At 41.3% G+C, this 27,374-nt stretch overlaps 1 protein-coding gene across 2 annotated transcripts in view; it reads right to left on the bottom strand.

Annotated features, from left to right (window-relative positions):
* kalrna (kalirin RhoGEF kinase a) overlaps positions 1–27,374 on the bottom strand; it is a 667,943-nt gene that overhangs the window by 225,683 nt on the left and 414,886 nt on the right. Inside the window, exons 22-30 of one of the 2 annotated variants that reach the window (XM_067987468.1) lie at positions 27,057–27,239; positions 20,671–20,789; positions 14,817–14,883; positions 12,951–13,060; positions 9,605–9,674; positions 8,184–8,273; positions 4,261–4,353; positions 3,386–3,497; positions 105–295 (exon numbers count right to left, since the gene is read on the bottom strand). In XM_067987468.1, the coding sequence (XP_067843569.1) occupies positions 105–295; positions 3,386–3,497; positions 4,261–4,353; positions 8,184–8,273; positions 9,605–9,674; positions 12,951–13,060; positions 14,817–14,883; positions 20,671–20,789; positions 27,057–27,239 (1,035 nt within the window). Of the gene's footprint in view, positions 1–104; positions 296–3,385; positions 3,498–4,260; positions 4,354–8,183; positions 8,274–9,604; positions 9,675–12,950; positions 13,061–14,816; positions 14,884–20,670; positions 20,790–27,056; positions 27,240–27,374 lie in introns of those variants that run through there. The other variant, XM_067987467.1, reaches the window with a different exon arrangement.

Here is a 27,374-nt window from a genome sequence, read left to right as displayed (position 1 = left end):
ATTCTGAAACTGCTGTTAGATATGTGAAGTGTAAATATCACTTCTTTAAGTTCAAATCAAATGGTAAGTAAAGAAAATACATTAATGTAAAGAACTGCACTCACTAGTAATTTGTGCTTGTAAACATATTTGCTATGTCCTGAGGAATCCTTGATCTCCTTGCTGAAAACCAAGGATAATTCAAAGAGAAACAAATGTCGTTCCCGTCCTTTCCGAATGAGAGATTTGGGGTCCCACACTTGAAAGGAGTCCTGAAGAATGAGCTCACCCTGAACATCAAAGTTTTCATCGAACCCTGAGTATAGATGGAACATGAGAAAAATATTAATGTTTATAGTTGCAAAATAATTTCTGTGAACCTCTGGCAGTGCATACTCATTAACATTATCAAATATGTACATGTGTGTGGTTGTATGCAGACACATTTGTATGCATTTTTTCATGTATGGGTCCGTGCGCATGCATGTAGCAGATCAATCAGTTTCTGTTCCGTAGGTGACATTTAAACTGAACTGGCTATTGTCTATAGGGAGGTCAGTATCAGATAATCTGATTAGATTTTGGTGGATTCATATTGTGTACATTGTAATTTCTTTCATTCATGGATTTTCTTAAACTAAAAATTACGAGTCACACCATGGATCTTGCAAATGAGAATTGAGACTGATGTTAGCTCCCCCGATGGACCAGCTGATTAATTCAGTGAGCAGCTGAACCATACGGATCGGGAAGGTCCTGTATTCAATTTTCCCACCTGTCTCTGTCAATATGGTATAAAATTCTGAGCTAGGGAGAGAAAGATTTGGAAAAGGTCCCCACTCCATTCAGTGTTTCCTTTTTGAAGTAGATGTGCGTGGACATCCAGTGAGGACTGGATCAGGCTTGGCTGTGGTGTCCCCAGTAGGTTGAAAGCCTGCCAAAACTCACCATGCAGGCTCACTTTTGAAGAATTGCTACTTGGGCGAGGTACTAAACAGTCTGTGGAATGGTACCCAAGTCTTCAGGAAATGGGAAGGGAGAAGAGAAAACTAGCAGAAAAAGAAAAGAATCAGATTTCTGGGAATGAAACAAAAAAACGCAGAAAATGCTGCAATATACAGCAGGTCCATGAACAGCAGAAAGAGAAAAAATGGTCAACATTTGATGGACAGACACTCAAAATTCTCTTTAGAGATGCTGATGCTGATGAACCTGCTGTGTATTTCTAGTATTTTCTGCTTTTATGCCCAGTTCCAGTATTTGCAATCATTCCTATTTATCTCTGCTGAGAATGAGATGTTTTTATGTTGCCACTTTGGGCTCTGGAGTGCAGCTCCACCGCTCTCACCCATTTCCTGGTGCTGTTCTCTGGCCAGAAGGGGATCCAGTGAATCTAGACAGTAAATCATAAGACCCTCGATAAGATAGGTCTCTGCAGCTACAGGAACAATATAATTTGGGCCGTTTACATTTCCAAGTGCAGCCGATAGCAGGATGATCATGGGCTTACTGCTGGCTGCAATCTCAAACAATAAAAGCAACTTAGGTGAAAGTCAGCAAGTGGTAGACTGAGAAAAAAAGCACACATGGAAGTATCTTCGAGACAGAGTGCTACTCAGGTTGCTCATTAATATTGTGTCTTCATCTAGCTTACTATTGCTATTATGTTACTATAACATAAAGGATGTTGTGAACATTACAAGTCCTTTGACAATTTGTTTTAGTAACACTTCAATTCTTTTGAGTTCAGCACTCAGCCTATTACGCAGGCTGCAGTGTCCACATATTTAAAAGCAACACACCACACCAGAAGGCTGCAACGTGACTGACAAACAGCAGAAATATTGTTACATGTCAGGAAAGACAAAAAGGTACATTTTGGCTCAAATAACACAGAAACAGACTGCAACATTACTGATCATGTCAGGAACCATTTGAGACTTGATAAAATTAATGGTTCTGGTATCTAATGTGGAAAGTAACTGGCTGTCTTTTGGTCAGATCTATCCCTAATAATTGGCTCAATCTGTGTTTTAGTGATTGCATGTTACCTATTATGTCTGTATGTAATTCACAGCACAAAATGCAACCTTGTGGCAATTACACCCAACAGTTAAACTAGCAATTTGAAGTTTTTACACACACCAGCTGTCCTGTTGTCCCACTGTGCCACACTCTCTTCATCACAAAATTGTCCTGGGTAGGCATGTTATTATGCAAGGATTTATTAAACCTTAATATTAAAATCAAATTAATTTAAGTTTACTGTTTACTAAATATTACAATTTAATTATAGATATAATTATAGATATATAGATTGTCAAAATGTAAATGTTTAACTAATGTAGTGTTAATGGTTTGAGTCACTTAAAAAAAGACATCATTTCTAATGTTCCTATTTTGAATAGAATTTCATATGTTGATGTCCCTTCACCAAGTGAAATAAAAAAGTTGGTGGATTGGCATTTAAAAAAAACTTTTGGCCACTTAAATAAATATATAATTTGTACCAAGTTGGTTTGAATGTAATAAACCCTCATTTATCCAAAATGCTAAGAGAATACAAAATGTATTTAGATGAACGAGTGGCTCTTTACAATTAATGTATGGTGTCAGTCCCAAAGTAAATGCTGAACAACATTTAAAAATAATGGATTTCATAAGACCTGGCAGCTGGTTAAAGTTTCTACTAAACTTTAATCAACACTTCTTCAAATTTGTTAAATAATCCTATTTAAAGTAAAGAAGTTTGATCAGATTCACCAAAAGGCTGTGGAGGTTGGCAAGGCAGGCAAACAGGGCAGTCATCTGTGAGACTTAGTTCCATCTGCTTGCTGATGGAACAGCTGAGTCCCACAGCAGATTGAAATGTCAGGAGATCACTGACCAGTCTATTTCATGCCTTGCTGATCTCCACAAACCTACCAAGGAAACTAATCAAACTATTTTGCTTTAAATTACAATGTTAATTAAAGTGTAGCATAAACTTTTGATGGAATTTTCTACTTTTAATTGCACTAGTACATGAATTAATGAAATGTTGATTAACATATTATAACATTTTTTCACATTCCACTGAGATCAGGCTACAGATTTGAACTTTCCATCTGTAGACCATACAAACTGCCCCTGCAGAATAAAAGTTTATGCCTTCATATTCATAGGATATGGCAGTTTACATTCATGATTTCACCAAATGTAGAGTTAACATTAAAAGAACCGTACTGCTATAGATGGTAACTGGGCAGTAATGTTACTGCAGACTATATGATTGTGGATGCTGAAGAAATTGGACAATTCAAAAAGTACTATCTAAATGCAAGTTGTTATTGTTGACCAACTATACGATATGTGGCTTCAGTTAAAGTGGAACAAGCAACAAAGCCTTTGGTTTTTGCAGTCTTACCTTCCAGCATGCTGACATGCATTGCATCATTGGCTTTCTTGGGTACACTAAGCATCACTTCAAGACCATCTTTTAATTCCCCTTTGCCTTCCTCACAACAGGTTAAAAGTTCCTATTGACAGAAACATTAAAAACGCTACACATCAAGTTAAAAACAATTCCGTATTTAATGGCTAAAGGCCTTTCATCAAAAAGTTTCCTCCCTGCCCTTCATCTTTTAATCATTCAAATGAGCCCAATACTAATGATTCAATAAATTAACCAGAATTAGTGAAGCCTCATGTGTTGCTCGTGGAGAAAAAGAAGGATTTAGTACGGCTCAGGCATTTTCTCTGATTTCCGCCTTATGATCTGCAGTTCTCCCTACTCCCCAGTCACATTTTACCCAGGCTACACTGCCCAACTTTGAGCCTGGGTGTTTTTCCTGCCTACCTGAAGTTGTGACTAATGTCTGTGCTCAGCCAATGATCTCCAACCTGGCTCCGATCCACTAACCCACAGTACTGTATACAAATTGCTTAAAACAGTGACAATACTGTTTTACAGTGAAGTAGTTGAAGTTTTGGAACTGTTTCAGAAGACTGTCAGTCTAGCACTGGGTGAAGCTGAAAAGGTGGTGAGTGCAGCATGCTGTGTGAGGAATGGGGACCAGGAAGTATGACACTTGGAATCCGGAAACAGGTTATGAAGGACTCAGTGGAAAAGTGCAATTGCACTAGGAAATTTGGACCCAGGGACGAGAACTCGCTACTTTATATTGCCTCCTTCTGTGTTGTAATTTTTGTGATTCTATGATGTATGGTACTCCTCTTATGCAGCTCTATGGTTGATTCTAATAGATGTACATTGCGGGAAATATTGGGAGCTTTTCATACCTTCAGTAGGAGCTGGTACTTAGTGATTCTCTGAACAGGTTTAATTAGGTAGGATGAAATTGAATTGGCCAAGCCATGTCTTTGTTGAATTTCCTGCAAAAGAAAGCATAAAATACAGAATGACAATAAAATTCAAATTCAAGTTGCTTAAACAAATGTATGAATTTTATGACACAACAAATTGGTGTATAAACTATGTTTTTTAACTCAAGGCAAAAATAAACAAAAGGACATTGCAGCTTAAAGATCAGCACTGCTTTATTGATAGAATGAAATATCCTACTTTTTCTCTGTGACTTGTTTATCCCTGCTTTTTTAGTTTCAGGCTTTTCAGGCTATTTTGATTTTAAGTAATTAATCTTAAAGGTATTATGTTAAACTAAAATGGTGAATGGCTAAATCCAGATTTCAATGGATGGAAAATTGTAGACAGTGAACCTTTGATTTTCCAATCAGCCACCTGCTGAGTGCAAGCTCCCACACCCCAGAAGTGAAGGGCAATTGAAGCACTACATTACATTCTTGTTCTCATGGAAACATGTTGCCACTGTATTGGCCACAAAGTCATTATATGGAATGCCGTGTTACACTTAGCATAGCAATATCCTTCTGCAATCTGTCCACGGTCCCACACTGTCAAAACTTGGTAGTTACTTTTTTCAATAATTAATTTTGTTCCCTTTCAATTTAAGCAAGTCATTTATTCTTCCCTCACTAGTTGAAGTAAAAGAACAGATATGGCTGGGTTCAAAATGGACTTTCATGTATATGGAGGTAATAAGAAGAATGCAATAAGGGATATGCCAAAAACTTAAAAATGGTAGAATTTGACATTGCTAACACAGCAATTTCACATTTACGAGGTTTCTCATATTTAACAAAAACCCCAGCCATGAAATTTCTGCAGTTTTGTATTGGCATCTGTCCTGCCTGTTGTCAAAATGGCCATGATTATTGTTCCTTCAGTCCGCACTGCACTGCAGTGGAGCTGAAGTGAGCAGCAAAGGCAAACAGGAACAGGGGTAGGCCATTCAGTCCCTCGAGCGTGTTCCGCCATTCAATTAGATCAGGGGTGTCAAACATTCGCCTCGCGATACAGTTTAATCGGGCTTGTGTGTGCTGCGCTGGAGGTTGCCATATGGCCTGGAATGGGACACGAACTGAGCAGAAGTGCTCCTCCCAGCCCCGCAAGGAAAGTTTAGGGCTCTACTGTCCCATCCCTACACTTACCTAGATTCTAGAACGGTCCCAATGGATTGGAAGTTAGCAAATGTAACACCACAATTCAAGAAAGGAGGGAGAGAGAAAACAGGGAACTTCAGGCTAGTTAGCCTGACATCTGTCATCGGGAAAATGCTGGAATCCATTATTAAGGAAGTGGTAACAGGGCAATTAGAAAATCATAATATGATTAGGCAGAGTCAACATGGTTTTGTGAAAGGGAAATCGTGTTTTGCAAATCTACTAGTGTTTTTTGAGGGTGTAACTAGCAGGGCAGATAAAGGGGAAGCAGTGGATGTGGCATATTTGGGTATTCAAAAGGCATTCGATAAGGTACCACACAAAAGGTTGTTACACAAGATAAGGGCTCATGGGTTTGGGGTAATATATTAGCATGGATAGAGGATTGATTAACTGACAGAAAACAGAGAGTAGGAATAAACTGGTCATTTTCAGGTTGGCAGGCTGTAACTAGTGGGGTGCTGCAAGGATCGGTGCTTGGGCCTCAGCTGTTTACAATCTATATTAATGACTTAGATGAAAGGGCCGAGTGTAATGCATCCAAATTTGCTGACGATACAAAGCTAGGTGGGAAAGTAAGCTGTGAGGGGGACACAAAGAGGCTGCAAAGGGATATAGACAGTTTAAGTGAGTGGGCCAGAATGTGGCAAAGGAAGTATAATGTAGGGAAATGTGACGTTATTCACTTTGGTAGGAAGAATAGAAAAGCAGAATATTTTTTAAATGATAAGAAACTATTAAATATTGGTGTTCAGAGAGATTTGGGTGTCCTCGTACAAGAAACACAAAAAGTTAACATGCAGGTACAGCAAGCAATTAGGAAGGCAAATGGCATGTTGGCCTTTATTGCAAGAGGGTTGGAGTACAAGAATAAGGAAGTCTTGTTGCAATTGTACAGGGCTTTGGTGAGATCACACCTGGAGTACTGTGTACAGTTTTGGTCTCCTTACCTAAGGAAGGATATACTTGCATTAGAGGCGATGCAACGAAGTTTCACTAGATTGATTACTGGGATGAGAGGATTGTCTTTTGAGGAGAGATTGAGTAAAATGGGCCTATATTCTCATTGATCTCATTGAAATGTATAAAATTCTTAGAGGGCTTGACAGGGTAGGTGAATAGAGGCTGTTTCCCCTGGCTGAAGAGTCTGGAACTAGGGAGCATAGTCTCAGGATAAGGGATCGGCTATTTAGGACTAAGATGAGGAGGAATTTCTTCACTCAGGGGGTTGTGAATCTTTGGAATTCTCTGCTCCAGAGGAATGTGGATGCTCAGTCCTTGAGTATATTCAAGGCTGAAATTGCTGGATTTTTGGACTATAGGGGAATCAAGGGATATAGGGATCAGGTGGGTAAGTGGAGTTGAGGTAGAAGATCAGCCATGATCTTATTGAACGCTGGAGCAGGCTCGAGGGGCCATATGGCCTACTCCTGTTCCTATTTCTTTTGTTCTTATTTCTTATGGTCTTACCCAAATGCGGGAGGGGAGCCAAGGGCCATCCAATTTTCCGCAAGCCGGCAGTGGCTTCCTGCCCAATTCTTGCCCATTCTGGGTGGGAAGTCAGTCTGCGGCATGTTAATGAAGCCTGGCGGTAATATCGCTGTGGCATCATTCTGCCAAAAGCAGGCAGAAAATTAACTCACCAGCATGGTTTCCCATCGGAAACCCGCTGCAGGTTAACATCCACCCCAGTGTATTTATTTAGTTGATATAAAGTATTATTAGGTCTACCAAAGGTACTTTAGGATGACAGTACCATTACAGTAATAAGTAGCTATAGCTACATGTGTGTGTGCGTGGGGGGAGGGGGGGGAGGTTATTTGCCTAACAAATGCAAAGCACCCTATATAGGCTGCAGAAAAGTAAAACATCTTAAAATGTTGACTGTAGTCATGTAGCATCAGTGAGAAATTTCAATATTATGATCATTATGATCAAACGTTCACATTAAATATCAACCAGGTCTTGTTCCTGAGCACAGAGTAGTTGAAAATAAAAACTGAAAAAAGCAACTTTGAGATTAGAACACAATACAAAGTACGGAATGAACAAAACTCATTCAGCTCATCAAGTCTACTCCTTCAAATGGGCCATTTACAATTTGTACTGTCATTGACTCCAGGCAACATTTTTTTGTCTCCTAAGGGAGACAAATAACCTGAGGTTAGACTTCCTCGAAGAGAGTACTCTGTGAGCTGCCTCCCTTATGAATAACTTTGTGTTCAGGAATGTTTTTAGACTTTAACATTTTTAATAAACAGGAAAGAAAGTGAAGCCAGAAATCACAGAATTAGTTAAATACAAGAAATGACAATATTTTACAAAATGCAAATGCAATAGCTTAAAACGCTAATTAATTTTCACTTGAACTGGAACAAAAATTTGATTTTGATAGATGTTAGTAATGAAGAATGACATCACACATGTGAACAAAGGGAGCTGTGTTTTGAACATCTCTAGTCATTAATATACCTGCATTTCAAAGACTTAGTTGACTTTTAACAAAAAATCATTCAAAACTTCTTAAGGTAATAATGGTAATTAAAACAAAAACTGCCACTGATGTCTATATTTTTATTTGCAATTCTGCAACTTATACTCTAACCTAATTACTTGATTACCTGTTCTTGTGTAAACCAAAACAAATATTAGTACAGAGAGCAAAAACAGAGTCTACTTACGTCAAAAAAGGCTCCTGCGTGCTCTAAGATTAGCTGGCTGGAGTCAGGTTTGTTTTTGCAGTACGTGACATACATTTGGAATTTGTCTGCCTGTGCAGAAATAAACCAAACAACAAATTAGATACAGGAAGAGAGAACTATAGACCGGTAAGGGTTTTGTACACATCATGTTGAGAAAAAGTCAAACCAACTAACTGAACAACTACTTAATTTGCAGTACGAACAACATATGAACATTCGAATTAAGAGCAGGAATAGGCCATTCAGCCCCTCGAGCCTGCTCTGCCATTTGATAAGATCATGGCTGATCTGATGGTGACCTCAACCTTGCTTTCCCGTCTACCTTCTATAACCTTTGACTCCCTTGTTAATCAGGAATCTATCTAACTCAGCCTTAAAGATATTCAATCACCCTGCCTCCACCGCTCTCTGGGGAAGGGAGTTCCACAGACACAAGGTCCTATGAGAGGAAAAATTTCTCATCTCCGTCTTAAATGGGAGACCCCTTATTTTTAAACTGTGTCCCCTAGTTCTAGTCTCTCCCACAAGGGGAAACATCCTCTCAGCATCTACCCCTTCAAGTCTCCTCAGGATCTTATATATTTTAATAAGATCACTTCTCATTCTTCTAAACTCCAATGTATACAGTGAGGTACATCTCCCAGTGAGAACACTCAAACTGCCTTATTGGCATGATCTTGGTTCAGCTTGTATACCTCTGCTCTACTGCAAGATAACTTCTGCACCCACAATTGTGTGTGTTGAGAGTTATTTAGATTAAGACGATATTTAACATACACACATTTTGTATCAAACAAGGCACAAAATCATTATTCTGGCCTGGATTATGTCACAGGCCATAAACACAACTTGTTCAAATTACTGGTGCTTCTTCTACAAACTTATGGTTGTTGCAGTCACCGTGTGGTGAGCATCGAGTAATCACACTGACAAGCATCTCTTAACAGACAACTAACTCACTAACATTCAACAGGTATCTGCCAACAGCAGCAAGACATCTGACCAAAGGGATCTCGTATTTATTTGGCATCTCAGCAATATGTTCAAAAAAGGGGCATTGGCCAACAATCTTCATACACACAAATTAAGTGCCTGCTTACTAATCTGTGAAAGTTGGAAGAACACACAGCCTCATCTGTACGAAACTGCTGGAGATATGTGAAACCTTTTACATCACGTGCGTTTATAAAAGCCATAAAGACTAACGCAGAAGGTAATCTTAAAATAATCACATAGAAAATGAAGTGTATCATGTGAGCTGGTCCTCTGGGAACTATTGTCTGGACCTTCATCATAAGTGAAACCAAAATCAGGATGATTGTTCTACTACCTCACACAAGTAAAAGTCTGAAATCATAAAACATATTTTTAAAATAATAATATAAAAATATTTTACTCACCCAAGTGACAAAGCAGTGGCCCACGTCTTCTGGCAGCTGTTCATATTTCTCCAGTTCTTTCAGAAAGATACTGAAAAAAATACACAGTTTGAGTTATACAGTAATCACACTGTACTGTCCCTCTATTTCTGTGCTCTTGTATGTTTACACCTGTTATGTACTTAATTCTGTGTCTGGTCAGAGTGTCATTCATATTAGAAATCTATAAACTTTGAGAAACTACCTTTTTTCAAGAAATAGTTAACTCGAACTGGGAGGGAGTTCCAAGGCTATGACACAATCTTTAGACATAAAAAACATTCTAAATTGCAAGTATATGGTTTGAGCAGGTCACAATCTTTACTTATGCCCTGAGACTGAGCCAGTTAGAATCATAGGATGATACAGCACAGAAGGAGGCCATTCAGCCCATTGTGCCAGTGTCGGCTCTTTGAAAGAGCTATCCAATTAGTCCCACGCCCCTGCTCTTTCCCGTAGCCCTGCAAATTTTTCCCCTTCAAGTATTTACCTAATTCCCTTTTTAAAGTTGCTATAGAATCTGCTTCCACCACCCTTTCAGGTAGTGCATTCCAGATCATAACAACTCGCTGCGTAAAATATGTTTCCTCATGTCACCTCTGGTTCTTTTGCCAATTACCTTAAATCTGTGTCCTCTGGTTACCGAACCTTCTGCCACTGGAAACAGTTTCTCCTTATTTACTCTGTCAAAACCCTTCATGATTTTGAACACCTCTATCAAATCTCCCCATAACATTCTCTGCTCTTCGGAGAACCACCCCAGAATCTCTAGTCCCTCCAGGTAACTGAAGTCTTTCATCCTGGTACCATTGCTCCTCTGCACCCTCTCTGAGGCCTTCACATCCTTTCTAAAGTGTGGTGCCCAGAATTGGCTACAATACTCCAGCTGGGGCCTAACCAGTGTTTTATGAAGGTTTAGTATAACTTCCTTGTTTTTGTACTCTATGCCTCTATTTATAAAGTCAAGGATCCTGTATGCCTTTTTAACAGCCTTCTCAACACCTTCAAAGGGTTGTATACGTACACCCCCAGGACTCTTTGTTCCTACACCCCCTTTAAAATTGTACCATTTAGTTTATGTTGCCACTCCTCACTCTTCCTACCAAAATGAATCACTTCACACTTCTCTGTGTTAAATTTCATCTCACATGTGTCTGCCCATTTCACCAGTCTGTCTATGTCCTCCTGAAGTCTATTACTATCCTCCTTGCTGTTTATTACATTTACGAGTTTTGTGTAATCTGCAAACTTTGAAATTATACCCTGTATACCCAAGTCCAGTCATTAATATATATCAAAAAGAGCAGTGGTCCTAACACTGACCCAGGGGGACACCACTGTATACTTCCCTCCAGTCTGAAATACAACCACTCACCACTACTCTCTGCTTTCTGTCCCTTAACCAATTTCGTATCCACGCAGCCACTGCCCCTTTAATTCCATGGGCTTTAATTTTGCTAACAAGTCTATTATGTGGTACTTTATCAAAAGCCTTTTGAAAGTCCATATACACAACATCAACCGCACTATCCTCATCAACCCTCTCCATTACTTCATCAAAGAATTCAATCAAGTTAGTCAAACATGATTTGCCTTTAACAAATCCGTGCTGGCTTTCATTTATTAACGCATTTTTTCCAAGTGCCAATTAATTTTGTCCCGAATTATTGTCTCTAAAAGTTTCCTCATCACTGACGTTAGGCTGACTGGCCTGTAATTGTCGGGTTTTTCCCTCTCCCCTTTTTTGACAGGGGTGTAACATTTGCAATCCTCCAGTCCTCTGGTACCACTCCCATATCTAAGCAGGATTGGAAGACTGTGGCCAGAGCCTCTGCAATTTCCACCCTTACTTCCCTCAGCAACCTAGGATGCATCCCATCTGGACCAGTTGACTTTTCTACTTTGAGCACTGCCATCCTTTTAAGTACCCCTTTTTTATCCCATCCAATTTCTCTACCCCCTCCTCCTTTACTGTGACATTAGCAGCATTCTCTTCTTTAGTGAAGACAGATGCAAAGTTCTGATTTAGTACCTCAGCTATGCTGTCTGTCTCCACAAGATGTTTTCCTTTGGATCCTAATTGGCCCCACCTTCCTTCGACTACTCTTCTACTATTTACATGTTTATAAATGACTTTTGGGTTCCCTTTAATCTATTCTCATACATTCTCCTTGCCCCTCTTATTTCCTTTTTCAGTTCTCTGTACTCTGTGTATTCAGCTTGGTTCTCTACTGAATTATGAACCTGACATTTATCATAAGCCTCCTTTTTCTGTTTTATTTTAATCTTTATAACATTAGCCATCCAGGGAGCTCTAGCTATGGATGCCCTTCCTTTCCCCCTCGTAAGAATGTGTCTAGTCTGTACGCAAACCATCTCCTTTTTGAAGGCCTACCTTTATTTCTTTTTCATAATCTTTCTTTGAATGTTGAAACACACTGGTCTAAAAATTGAATCATGCTGTGCCCGTTTTACAAATGTAAAACTTGCATCTAAGGGTCCAACGTGGCGAGCACATGATCACCTGTGCCACACACCATATTAGTTAGGGCTTCTCTGCTGACGTCCAGGATGTGCGCCTGAAACTGGAGTTAGGACCATTGAATATGCAAATCGGAGGCCTAATGGGTCCTGCAAGCCCCTTTGTGAAATTGGACAATGACTGCAGCATGCGCCATGTATGCTGTGGTCAGTTTCTTCAGGTGCTCAGCAGCTAATCAGCGATCCTTAAAGGGACCACTGGAGGTTGCCACCAGAAAGGTAAGTTTAAAGTTTTTTTACTTACTTTATTGTGGAGCCAGGAGGAGCACATTAAAACTGTCAATCAAGTGACAACAAAGAGTTTAATGGGTTCATTGTTGCAGTGGTTTACTAATTTACTCATATGTGAGCCTAGGCAATGAGTGTTATCAGGCAACTTAACCACAGGGGGAGCATTAATGAACCAGTTGGGTTTTTATGACAACTTACATCATGTTCACTTTTTAACTGATACCAGCTTTTTATTTCCAGATTTAAAAAAAAATTGAATTCAAATTCTTAAACTGTCATGGTGGGATTTGAAATCACATTCCCTGGAATATAACATAACCACTACGCTATCGTTTCCATCTTTGCTGCATTTTATTCAAAAGTGTTTGCAAATTTTGTGGGGGTTTTTTCTGCCTCCTTCCAATGCCCTGCTTGCTTTTTAAAATGTCTGTCTGTTCCTTGACTTGGAGACACTCTTTAAAAGTGCCACAAAATCTCATGAGCCATCAGTGACCTGACAGTCGATTTTGTCTTTCAAACCAGTCAATGAGCATGCGTGTAGCCATTCAAGACTTACTTGTTATGAAACTCATAGATCTCTTGAATATTTCCAAATATGATATGTTCCTTGTTAAGGATACCGGGTGGGATCTCTTCCACTCCACTGGTCATTTCCCAAAAATAGGTCTGAAATGTAATAAATAGGAACAAAACTCCATGAATGAGTGGATGGTATGGTGTGACCTTCTTTCAGATCACAATTCTTAGTATAAGCATATCCATTTATGCATATATGAGTGACACTTGGCTGCAGTGTCTTTTGACTGAATGTTACTGGTATTTTTATCTCATGTTCATCTTCTCCCATTAGGATACATCAGTTTCTTGCACAAGTGTTTGCCGTATTTTAAAGTCTTTGTAAAAAGAGCTGCTTGCAGTGATATGTCAAGTCGCCTTTTACTTGGGTTGAATATTTTTACATCATGTAATTCAGAATGTTATGGAGGCACATTGGTGCAGTCAAACGACACACTATGCTATGTTAGGATACAGTTTCTCCTTCTGAATCCTAAACAGCAGTTCCCAACTTCAGTTGAACCATCTCAGAAAGGTTTCCCAGAGGTAGGAAAAAAAAAGTGGAAGAGGTCATCCTGCATTTACCTGCTTCCCATTTCATTCAAGTAATGGTTTATGGCATGGGAGCAGGAGAACCTAACAAGATGGGACAACATTATTTTTTTTGAGTTACTTGTCATCACTTTTAAATATTGAAGAGCATGAAGTAGAGAAAGGATGTTGTGCTGGTGTCACATGGACTTCTTCCTTCTCAACTTAGGAATTTGCTCCCATTTTTCAGATGTCACTTTGCAAAGAAATGCTAAGGAGCATTAATTATTTAGGAAAAATACATTAACCAAACAACAAATATTACCAACACTGAAGGAACCCAAGAGATGGCTGAATTCAGCTAGATTTCAACCAATAACTGTAAGTATCATAGAGGACACGTTTAATGTTGAAATGCTAGGATGCTTTTGCCTCTACTGTTGAATGGTAAGTTCTGGAATCTACCTCTGATCTTCATTCTAACATCTGTTGAAAATTATCAATAGCATCTCCTGTTGTCAGAATACTTTAATGAAGAGTTGTCTTAAGTTTGTAAAGCATACTTTGGCATAGATTGATCCTGCAAGTAAGTTGTACAGGCTGAGTGAAAAGATCCATTCAGAGTTTGAACATTTGTATAGAGTATTTCTAGACAGTCAGTCATGCAGCAATACGTCTGTCCTGTATACAAGATGTATCTTTGTTCATAGCTGGATTGTCAACACTTTCAATGGGCTTTGATTCAATTTATTTTGTTTTCATATTGATAATTACATTAGTGCATCCTCTGACAATACAATTCATAAGTTCAATGGGTGCAATAAACAAATGGCTACACGAGTGGTTTTAGTGCCTAGTTATCAATATTTTGGATCCACCATAATCATTGATAGCCTAGTTATCCCTGTCTGGCTCCAAATCAGATTCTAGTTTCATGAGAGAACTCTGCACATGGAGGCACTTTCTCAAAACATTTAAAACAATTCTGCATTAGTTTATGAGTTGCTTAGGGGGGGTCCAGGGATCGCTCCCACAAGCACTTTTTAAACTGAGTTTGACACTGCCATGGAGTTCTACTTCACACGGAATCAAACTCACGCAGTGTCTGTCTCACATTGTGCCCTCCCACAGTCCAATTGGGACCTCGCTCAAGTTAAATTGTCAATTTTGCATTTCTAAGAAGTGGAAATTGCATTCTAAATTATATACATTCAACTCAGAACAAATTAAGGTGCCACTTAGTGAGAAACTTCATGTCAACTTGAGAAAAATCTACCACTACCAGATCAAACATTTAATAGATAGTCTGTAGGAGAAAAGCAAGTGAATTGCATACCTCAAGACACTCATGTAAATCTCTAACATATGCTTTTTCAGTCTGGAGGAGTTCAGCCATTATAAACCTGGAAAAGAAATGGGAAGAATGATTTTGTTAGCAGTGAGATTAAAATTTTACACCTCTAGACATTAAAACAAATCTCAAAATAGCCTTTTCAATCTAAAGGATTTCAAACATTGTGAATCTGGAAAGGAAATGGGAAAAATGATTATTACATATTAACTTTAAACCTAAGTATTGATCCTTGCTTGTTTGATACACATTGAACAACAACATAACTGGGAAATCAAACATTAGCTTGTATAACATGCCTCTCAAACACAAGCCACATACGTGCATCATGCTGCCAAGGAGCTACAATACCACTACTGATAGTCTCAAAATTGGGCTCACTTAAGTTGGTCTTCTCACTAATGGGCAAGAGTTACCTCTCTCTTTAAATGCTCTTGCTTCAATCAAGACTCTCGGATCAATTTCCCTCCGTGAACAGCAGCAAATTTACTGCTGGTTTGCTGTGAATAAGCCTATTTCTGCCCAAAGCAGAGATCTATACTCTGTTACTGCATTCCATGCAAAGGTAAGGATTTCATTTTTTGAAACAACTTTGTTTTTCACAATAATAGAGTGCTATACATGGCTGGACAGCTATCCCAAGAGCTATCACTGGAGGTGCATAGGAACAAAGCCTTTAGGTAGCAGCTGTCATCAAATTCAGTTTATGTCTGAACTTATTTCCACCAACAAAAGCAATAAAAAAAAGAGCGTGTTATGGGAAGTTGATAGTACTCCGATTGGCCCTGACTGAGTAGCACATCCTTACAATGAACTACTGCCAATGCTAAGATATAATGGAAAGCTGGTGGTACAAAACAGCATTTCAACACTAAATATCTATAAACTGGCACTCTCACTCAGTGAAAGAAAAAACTTGCACTTATATAGTGCTTTTCATGTCCTCGGGATATCCCAAAAATGCTTCACAGCCAGTAATCATAGGCAAATGCAGCAGCCAAATTGTACACATCAAGATCTCACAAATTCCAATCTGGTGAATGAGTCATTAATTTGTTTTTGGAGGTGTTGGTTGAGGGATGAATGTTAGACAGGGCACCACAAGAACTTGTTGCTCTTCTTCAAAAAAGTGCTTTGGGATCTTTTTCGTCCATTTCTGAACATGTAGGCAGGGTTTCAGTTTAATATCTCACCTGAAAGATGGTACCTCGAACAATACAGCACCCCTAGCTTCTGCACTGACTGTCAGCCTAGATTAAGAGTCAGAAGATAGTGGATTCAGGTAGTACTCGAGAGAAGCTTGAACCTTCAACCTTCTAAGTCTGGTGACAGCGCTACTATTGAGGCAAGCTGACACTTATGACAGTGCCCATAAATTTGGCTTTTGTAGAAAATTGAAACATCACGCTAGTACAATAAGGGATTCACATTGCTGAGGCATATTACAGTTTTTCTCTTGGTCTGTGTGATATGCTGGACTGGTTTTGATTGCCAGAAGGGGTCGGAGAGGAATTTTCCAGAGTATATTTTCCCTTATTGGCCCTGGGTTTTTTCTCTGTTTTTTTGCCTCTCCTAGGAGATTACATGGCTGCTGGGGTGAGGGGTGAGGGTGGAGAGTGGAGCAGGAGGAAGTTTAGTCATGATGGTCTGGCCATCATGGTGTGGGGCAGGCTTGGTGGACCAGCTCGTCCTTTCCTGCCCGTCAATTTCTTATGTTTGTATGTAATGCAACCCTGAGCTAGGAGTGTTGGGTGTGTGATTTTTAATTTCTTTTTATATATTGATGAAAGAAGATGTAAAGCCAAGGCCCACAGTATGGGGCACTACTAAGGTAGTGTAAAAGCTGAAATAAATCAGATAGTAATGATTATGCTTGAGTATTAAAAACCTGAAGATGAAGGATGAAGGAAGTGTGTAGTTACACAGCATAGTGGCTCTCGGAAAGAATGTTAGAGTATGAGACTGCAATGAGTCTTGATTTCAACAAAATGGCAATATAGGTAGCAGTAAAAACACACAGAAACGGTATTGTTGCAGCTTCCAAGGAATGGGAGAAGAAAGCTCAGAAAAACATTGACTACAGTAACATCAATAAAATAAAGAAAAGCAAGGAACCGTTTAAATGGAGAAAGAGAGGTTATACGCTGGAAGTGATAGAGGGATTGGATATCAGATGATAATCTTTTTCTTCAACACTGTCCAGGAGTGCCAGAGAGACAGAGAATGGATTAATGTGAGTTCAGAGGCAAAGGCCCCGATATTTAAGGGGAGGTGGGGTGGGAGTGGGAGCGCCTGTCAGTGGCCGGGAAACACGGAAATACAGGAAAGGTGGAGGTCATGCCGAAATTAATTGGGCGGGAAAGCCTGCTGTACAAAGCTGCAACTGGGGACCGGAGAGAAGAGAGGGAGGGAGGGAGGGAACAGATCGTGGGGGGGGTCTGGAAATCGTGGGGGTCGGGGGGCAGAGGTCGGATCATGCGATGGGGGGGGGGGGGGGGGGAGGGATTGGATTGCGGGCACAGGGGGAGGAGATAAGATGATCGCGCGGGGGTCTGAAGATCGCACGGGGGGTTCTGAAGATCGCACGAGGGGGATCTGAAGATCGTGCGGGATGGAGACATCGCGCTGGCTGGGACGTTCTGAAGATTGCGGGGCTGCAGGCAGAACGTGGCAGGTTTGCTTGAGGGCCTGGTGGGGAGCACTCCTGCTCCTCCTGGCCCACAAGCAGTGCTGGAAAAGCACTTACTGGTTGGATCCGGCAGGTCTCGCCTCCCTTTAGCTGCCAGATTTGCCGTGCCCCAGGAAACCCAGCCCGCAGGCATTAAATCTAAATGGCTCACAAAATCTGAGGCATGGATCTTCATTAACATATTGTAATTACCTCTTGAGAGTGGGTTACTCACCCAACCACCAATCCGGTTAAACCAGAAGTAGGCTTGTTTGTGGAGGGTTGGGGTTGGGTTTCCCGTTTTTAACAATTTAACACACCTCCCTCCGCCACTGTTTCACCCGTCCACAGGGTTAAAACTCCCCCTAAAGAGTCCCTTCAGACCTGGGTGTACTATTTAATAACTTAGCAGTATATTATTAATAACTTAGCTGTATAGAGAATAATAGATGTTAAACAGAAAAAGTGTTTGGTAAGAAAAAGAAAAATGAGCTTTATGGAGGCATCTTCAGCATTGTAGGAGGTACTGAGGCCAAAAATGTCAATAGATGAACAAGGTCTAAGGATGCTGCCATCAAAAAGGGAGAAGATGTTCATTGGACCTATGAGAGGGACATGAGCGGCCTAAAGGTTTAGTTGCATAGTGCCCAATACGGCGTACAGCGTGCACATGCCCAGTCTGCACGCTATATTGGTTAGGGTGCCCTGCAGTTGTCCAGGGCGTTCGCCTGAAATTGGCGTTAGACCCATTGCATATGCAAATCGGGGACCTAACGCCTGTTTCAGGCCCCTATATGGAATTGGTTCATGACTGACCGCAGCGTGCACTTTGCCTGCTGCAGTCAGTCTTCTGAGGCATATAGCAGCCAAACCAACGGTCCCTTTAGGCTGCCACCCAAAAGGTAAATTTAAAGTTTTTTTACTTACCTGAATGTGTCGCCAGGAGGAGCCAGAGTGTGGGCCTCCCCAGGCCCTCCCTCTCGAATGCCTTCCACCCAGGACTTACCTTAACTTCCTCTCCGCAACCTGCCTCTGGGACCGTGTCTGGTGCCAGCAGCTCGCCAGTAACGCACAAATGAGGCCAGTGGACAACTCTGCCATGATGCTGCCGCCTGCCTCTTTAGGTGCATGCAGCGTCTGCTGCCCCCGATCATGTCTCACTTCTTGCATGATTACATTTCTGGACCTGTGTTTTTGCAAACTTGATAAAAGTAATATTTGCAACGTTGTATCACAGTTGCATGAAGGAGAACACAATGATGTGATTCAGTCAGTCGTCCGTGAACAGTGAGCGTGCGTGATCTGATGAACGTAGAGTGGGATCATCAGCAAAATAGTGCATCGGGTGGGAAGATGAGTGGTGGTATAAAGAAGAAATAGAATGGAGAGAGGAACAGAGCCCAGTGAACCTTTGAGTTAATAGAAAAAGAGTCAGAGGAGATGCCATGAAGTACATCAGAGTGAAAACTAGATAACCATGAACATAGTTTTGTTAAGAGGCCATAACCTATTTAGATGTGCATGGTTTTGGAGATGTCACAGGCAATGACAGATGATTTACCAAAATGCTCGAGTGGAGCATTCCAGAGATTCCAATGATGGGTGTAAAACCTCCAACATTGTTTTGAAACAGGAAATAGCAGCAGCAATAGCACAGCTCATCATTAAAGTCACACCCATGTCTTCTAATTGACAATCTCTGCTCGTAAATCCTCCTGTTTTTTGTAAAAGTTGGCAGCTTGTTTTGTAAGGCTGACAAATATAGTCCTGCTACAAAGAAGAGTAACAACTGTACAGAGTTTTAATCAATAGTCACAAAATGGCACATTTAAAGGAGTATTCCTATTGATATATAAACATACAGTTTAAACTGCTCCTGGACTGTGCGTCACTGCAATGGATATCAGACCATTGGAGAAAGAATGTTGCATATTGTTCCTCTCGCAGTACAAGTACCTGAATCATCTCTCAGCTGTAAATTTACTTTCTATTTTAATTTGTTTTCTGTTGTACAACAACCAGAACAGAGACAAGCTGGGTATTGTTGCACTTTTAATTAATAAGCTCATCATTTATTTTCAAAAAATTGCTAATTCTTTGTACTTTCTCTTGACTGTTTTCCTATATTTTCAAAACAAACAGTTGGTACTTTTATCTCCAGTTGCCTACTTAGTCATGGATGCTTGTCCTTGAGCCTAGCCACAAATGAGGACAATCTTGAGTTATAAGCCTGAATGTTACTTTGTGATGATGCTGATAATAGCCATACTTTGCAATAGAGAAACTGCTATGAAAACATAAGGCAACCAGTCTGTTGTATTTTACAATTATCCCTTGGATATTCTGAACTTAAAATGAATCTGTAGTGTTACCTTTATAATAAGATTTCTTGTGCCTGTCACGTACACTGAGTTTGTCAATGCTGTGAATGTTAAACTGACAATTTTCTCTTTCCTTGTTAGTTAAGTATTTAAGTACCTGCGCCCTGAATCCCACAATTTTTGGGGGGCAAAAGTGGGGTAGTTCTGGCGTTGGGGCCCGAATTTGGGGCATGTGAGATACACCACAGTTACACTCATTCTATAAAACACTCTAAATTCTGGTGGAACACAGTGCTGGCAGAAGATGTGCTCACCTCCAGATTGCTACATGAATGCAAGTGACAGGATAATAAGAGCAAATCCTGCTAACCCAGAAATTCCACTATTCAAGTCAGAATAGCATCTGACTTAACTTAAGCCTTTAGCATGGTGAAAAGAGAGGTTAGTTACCTGGAAGACTTGTCAAATCACAAAGTGGTTGGGTTCGCAGGTTTTGAATGTCCACAACTTTTTCTGAAATGTCAGCTTTGACCAAAGTGATTAGAAAAATCGTTTCTCAGCTGTGCTGCTAAGAAATTATTCTGTAAACTGCTTTTCAGTAGTTTCAGGCAGGGAAATCTTTTTCTTCCCACGCTTCGGTCATGAAGCCCTTACCCGGGGTGTTTCGGATTGTATTTTCAGCTCCAATAAGTTTAATATGTTTTGCATTGCACTGGCCATAACTATTTCTCTTCCGCTTTACCCATTCTTTTGCTTAGGTAAATGTGTGGCACAACAATAAAATCCATTTATTCAAATCTTAGGGTAAGGGTCATTCTAGACATATGCACAACTACAGCTTGATCCTTACTCTTTCTTTCTTGCAGATTTTCTTTTTTCTTCATTGGCTTCATGGTTGGCATCTCGTAGCTTAACCTCGGGGTCAGTGAGACTCGCTGGGATGATGTCCAGTTCCAGGTCTTTATTATCCTGGGAAAAAACATGAGAGCTGCACCATCAGACATCACACTTCACTTTCAACAGAAAGACATCAGAAACATAAAGTGTAAGCATGACCTGAATGCCAGTCTGTAGGCAGATCAAAACACAGAATGCTGCTTTATTTATTTGCATCTGTCACCATTTTCAGTACTTCTATTTACAACCCATCTATTTCTAGGCGGCATCAGCAACAAGAAGCTCCTCTGGCAATCCAAAGATCGTGAAATGCAGATGAAGGAGGCCATTCAGGCCATCTAGCTCATCCTTCCATAGAAACCTATGATCTCCCCACTACAGTGTCTAACTACTTCTTGAATGACTTCAGAGATGGATCCCTGGGCTCACTACGTTAGGAAAAAAAACACCATGCTCCAGTTTGTAAGGAGGGACAACTTGTTTACAGGAGTGGTCTACGATTACACTTCAAAAGTCTCCAAGGGTGCAGAGGAGATTTACCAGAATAATACCAGGGATGAGGGACTTCTGTTATAGAAGTTACAACATGGAAACAGGCCCTTCGGCCCAACATGTCCATGTCGCCCAGTTTATACCACTAAGCTAGTCCCAATTGCCTGCACTTGGCCCATATCCCTCGATACCCATCTTCCCCATGTAACTGTCCAAATGCTTTTTAAAAGACAAAATTGTACCCGCCTCTACTACTGCCTCTGGCAGCTCGTTCCAGACACTCACCACCCTTTGAGTGAAAAAATTGCCCCTCTGGATCCTTTTGTATCTCTCCCCTCTCACCTTAAATCTGTGCCCCCTCGTTATAGACTCCCCTACCTTTGGGAAAAGATTTTGACTATCGACCTTATCTATGCCCCTCATTATTTTATAGACTTCTATAAGATCACCCCTTAACCTCCTACTCTCCAGGGAATAAAGTCCCAGTCTGTCTAACCTCTCCCTGTAAGTCAAACCATCAAGTCCCGGTAGCATCCTAGTAAATCTTTTCTGCACTCTTTCTAGTTTAATAATATCCTTTCTATAATAGGGTGACCAGAACTGTACACAGTACTCCAAGTGTGGCCTCACCAATGCCCTGTACAACTTCAACAAGACATCCCAACTCCTGCATTCAATGTTCTGACCAATGAAACCAAGCATGCTGAATGCCTTCTTCACCACCCTATCCACCTGTGACTCCACTTTCAAGGAGCTATGAATCTGTACTCCTAGATCTCTTTGTTCTATAACTCTCCCCAACGCCCTACCATTAACGGAGTAGGTCCTGGCCCGATTCGATCTACCAAAATGCATCACCTCACATTTATCTAAATTAAACTCCATCTGCCATTCATCGGCCCACTGGCCCAATTTATCAAGATCCCGTTGCAATCCTAGATAACCTTCTTCACTGTCCACAATGCCACCAATCTTGGTGTCATCTGCAAACTTACTAACCATGCCTCCTAAATTCTCATCCAAATCATTAATATAAATAACAAATAACAGCGGACCCAGCACCGATCCCTGAGGCACACCGCTGGACACAGGCATCCAGTTTGAAAAACAACCCTCGACAACCACCCTCTGTCTTCTGTCGTCAAGCCAATTTTGTATCCAATTGGCTACCTCACCTTGGATCCCATGAGATTTAACCTTATGTAACAACCTACCATGCGGTACCTTGTCAAATGCTTTGCTGAAGTCCATGTAGACCACGTCTACTGCACAGCCCTCATCTATCTTCTTGGTTACTCCTTCAAAAAACTCAATCAAATTCGTGAGACATGATTTTCCTCTCACAAAACCATGCTGACTGTTCCTAATTAGTCCCTGCCTCTCCAAATGCCTGTAGATTCTGTCCCTCAGAATACCCTCTAACAACTTACCCACTACAGATGTCAGGCTCACTGGTCTGTAGTTCCCAGGCTTTTCCCTGCCGCCCTTCTTAAACAAAGGCACAACATTTGCTACCCTCCAATCTTCAGGCACCTCACCTGTAGCGGTGGATGATTCAAATATCTCTGCTAGGGGACCCGCAATTTCCTCCCTAACCTCCCATAACGTCCTGGGATACATTTCATCAGGTCCCGGAGATTTATCTACCTTGATGCGCGTTAAGACTTCCAGCACCTCCCTCTCTGTAATATGTACACTCCTCAAGACAACACTATTTATTTCCCCAAGTTCCCTAACATCCATGCCTTTCTCAACCGTAAATACCGATGTGAAATATTCATTCAGGATCTCACCCATCTCTTGTGGTTCCGCACATCGATGACCTTGTTGATCCTTAAGAGGCCCTACTCTCTCCCTAGTTACCCTTTTGCCCTTTATGTATTTGTAGAAGCTCTTTGGATTCACCTTTGCCTGATCTGCCAAAGCAATCTCATATCCCCTTTTTGCCCTCCTGATTTCTCTCTTAACTCTACTCCGGCAATCTCTATACTCTTCAAGGGATCCACTTGATCCCAGCTGCCTATGCATGTCATATGCCTCCTTCTTATTTTTGACTAGTGCCTCAATCTCCCGAGTCATCCAAGGTTCCCTACTTCTACCAGCCTTGCCCTTCACTTTATAAGGAATGTGCTTACACTGAACCCTGGTTAACACACTTTTGAAAGCCTCCCACTTACCAGACGTCCCTTTGCCTGCCAACAGACTCTCCCAATCAACTTCTGAAAGTTCCTGTCTAATACCATCAAAATTGGCCTTTCCCCAATTTAGAATTTTAACTTTTGGGCCAGACCTATCCTTCTCCATAGCTATCTTAAAACTAATGGAATTATGATCACTGGTCCCAAAGTGATCCCTCACTAACACTTCTGTCACCTGCCCTTCCTTATTTCCCAAGAGGAGGTCAAGTTTTGCCCCCTCTCTAGTCGGGCCATCCACATACTGAATGAGAAATTCCTCCTGAATACACTCAACAAATTTCTCTCCATCCAAGCCCCTAATGCTATGGCTGTCCCAGTCAATGTTGGGAAAGTTAAAGTCCCCTACTATTACCACCCTATTTTTCTTGCAGCTGTCTGTAATCTCCTTACATATTTGCTCCTCAATTTCCCGTTGACTATTTGGGGGTCTGTAGTACAATCCTATCAAAGTGATCTCTCCCTTCTTATTTTTCAGTTCTACCCATATGGACTCAGTGGGCGAACCCTCGGATATATCCCCTCTCACTACTGCCGTGATGTTCTCCCTAATCAAGAACGCAACTCCCCCTCCTCTCTTACCTCCTGCTCTATCTTTCCTATAGCATCTGTACCCTGGAACATTGAGCTGCCAGTCCTGCCCCTCCCTTAGCCATGTTTCAGTAATAGCTATAACATCCCAGTCCCATGTACCCATCCATGCCCTGAGTTCATCTGCCTTGCCCATCAGACTTCTTGCATTGAAATAAATGCAGTTTAATCTAGTCTTCCCTTGGTCTTTGCCCTGCTTTCTCAGACCATCTGTCCGGTCATGTTCTGTACACTCTCCCTTACTGCCTTTTGTTTCTGTCACCACTTTATTTCCCACTGACTTCCTGCATCGGTTCCCATCCCCCTGCCACATTAGTTTAAACCCTCCCCAACAGCACTAGCAAACACTCCCCCTAGGACATTGGTTCCAGTCCTGCCCAGATGCAGACCGTCCAATTTGTACTGGTCCCACCTCCCCCAGAACCGGTTCCAATGGCCCAGGAATTTGAATCCCTCCCTCTTGCACCATCTCTCAAGCCACGTATTCATCTTAGCTATCCTGTCATTCCTACTCTGACTAGCCCGTGGCACTGGTAGCAATCCTGAGATTACTACCTTTGAGGTCCTACTCTTTAGTTTAACTCCTAACTCCCTAAATTCAGCTTGTAGGACCTCATCCTGTTTTTTACCTATATCGTTGGTGCCTATATGCACCACGACAACTGGCTGTTCACCCTCCCCCTCCAGAATGTCCTGCAGCCGCTCCGAGACATCCTTGACCCTTGCACCAGGGAGGCAACATACCATCCTGGAGTCTCGGTTGCGTCCGCAGAAACGCCTGTCTAGAGGGATTAGAGATGCTGGGATTGTTCTCCTTACAGCAGAGAAGGTTAAGGGGAGATTTAATAGAGGTGTCAAAATTACGGGTGGTTTTGATAGACTAAATAAGGCAAAACTGTTTCCACTGGCAGGAGGGTCGGTAACCAGAGGAGACAGATTTAAGACAATCTGCAAAAGAAGCAGAGAGGAGATGAGGAGGCTTTTTTTTAACACAGCAAGTTGTTATGATCTGGAATGCGCTGCCTGAAAGTGTGGTGGAAGCAGACTCAATAGTTCAAAAGGGGATTGGATAAATACTTTGTCACCCAGCAGCCATCCTGCCCCTTGTCTCTGCTGTTAAAATACAGCTGAGACACTGGACTGATAAAGTATAAAAACATTGTAACAGCTCCCAAAATATTGTTAATTCACATGCAAGAAGCTGTGCCTGTCATTGCAAATGAGATGCACATTTAGGGAATAAAAGCCTTTGTGGTTCATATAAATATGGGGATTTACATTTGGAGCACACAGTGCCACATGGTTGCAATCAATAGTCCCACCACCTTAGGAGATCCCGCAATTCCAACATTTGATGGCCTTCTGAGTCATCTGCCTGTGAGCACTGTCAAATTGTATGAATTGAGATGCCCTGGCAAAGAGAGCATTGGGTACTTGCCTTTGGAGTGCACAGCAAATTGGCTGATCTGGCAAAAGTCCACTGTGGCTCCCTGCAATAAGCTTATGTTATTAAAGTTAAGAATTATGGTCAATTTCTCTTTCACAGTCAAAGCTGTATGTGCTGTGGTCCTTGGTTGCAGATCCAGCAGCAACAATGAACAAAGCTCCTTCAAAGCTTCCTGACTAAAGCTCGGCCTCCGGAGATAGAGATCCTGGGAAAGGTCTTGGAGAGTGTACATGGATCTATAAGATCCTGCTGGATGGGTAATGCCAAGAGGGTCCGGCTCTCCTCTGGTGCTGCTGGATTAATCAGGCTTCTTTTACAGCCTCCTGCTTCTCCTCTTTCTCCAGCATATAGATCATATAAAGTGGGATTCCTATTGGGAAACCCATTGTGCAGCCCTTAGATCCTACTTCAGTAATTCTATTGAAATACAATGCTTTCCAAGGGTAATGCAGAACATAGGGAAAGGCGTCATGAGTACAACAGAAAGATTTTTTGCAATGTCTACAGTGAGTCCCAAGATATGGCCAAATGCCATAGCAATCAATCTCAGTTGTGCAGAGTCCCTTTAACCAAGTACTCCCACCTTGATGAAGCATCCTGGCAAACTGTGCCTTTTAAACAGTAACGCACATTCATAAGGGCGGAAGATGTGAAGATGGAAATAACAGAATTTAGGACAGGTGACATCAACTCTATCATTTGTAGTGGCTGCCATTGGGAAAATGGGTGCTTCTTCAGGGAATTTATACTGGGGTGTTTCTCAAGTAAAACCAAAGTGTCCATCAGCCCCCTCAAAAGCTCTTGGCTCCTCCAAAGGGGTAATTGCCAAAATACACCCTCCCCAACCCAGTAATTTTAGGGCCACAGTTCTGGACAGGTCCTCTAAAAATACATTGTTTAATGCAAAACTGAGGGTAAATTGGACTGATTTGGTTTGAAGACATCCACTTCAGTGCACACATTCTGCTGGTTGGTGCCTCAGAGGTGTAGCATTACATCCATATTTGATCAGTTACCTTAGCAGCAAAGCACTATGAACGACGTTCAATGGTATCAATTTCCACATCTTTTGTGAGAAGCTAAGGTTAAACTGATTTACACAGTGACTGCAAGGACATCGTTAACTCTTTGCTCACACTGGGAGATTACTTTTATTGAAAAGGAATTGAAGTTTTCTTTTTGGATTCAGGCACAGGATTAATGTGGATTCGAGCAATAGACTGTTTAGCTTTCATTTTGTTATTAACCTGTTTTCAAACATAAACCTGCTTACAGGGATGACATTCTATTCAGAGGAAAAGAGCTGGTAAAACAGGCCGCTTGGAAAATAACTTCATCAGAAGCGTTGGCGGAAATGCTGTTTACGCACTTCTGATGAAGTTAGGACGCAGCCGCAGAAAGTCTGAGGAAATTCAGGGGCATCGTTTTTTGATTTGTGACAATTAACACCACCACTCTTGTGCCAGAAAACTATGCCTATGGAAGGTCTACAATCCAAGTAGCTTTTTGAAGTCTGGTGCCAGGTAAGACTTCCATGAAAATGAAAAGTGACAATATGCCTTGAACAACTATTGACACAATAACAAAAGTATGCTGCCGAGTGGTCCTGCTTACCTCTGAAGTGATTCCGAGGCCCTTTTCCAAAAATGATCTGTATTTTCCCATTCTCAGTGAGAAATCTCGATAGCGCTTATCCACTGCTGTGACCCACTTCTTAATCTCACAGGCATGTGCATGTCCCTTCTCTACAAAACTGTCAGCCAGCTGAATGATGAGCTTCACCTTCTCCTTGGTTTGCTGGATTAGAGAAGAAATATTGTCTGCATCAATATAGATGAAATTGAGCTGCTAATACTCACACCATTCCAATCCAAGAAGAATGCTGCCCTTCGTGAGCTCCTCCTGCTTTTTGAAATACACGATTAGTTACTG

Source organism: Heptranchias perlo, chromosome 7, assembly GCF_035084215.1.
Source record: "Heptranchias perlo isolate sHepPer1 chromosome 7, sHepPer1.hap1, whole genome shotgun sequence".
Lineage (NCBI taxonomy): Eukaryota > Metazoa > Chordata > Chondrichthyes > Hexanchiformes > Hexanchidae > Heptranchias > Heptranchias perlo.
The sequence above is the reverse complement of the archived record's forward strand: the minus strand, read 5'-3'. Positions and strand labels throughout refer to the sequence as shown.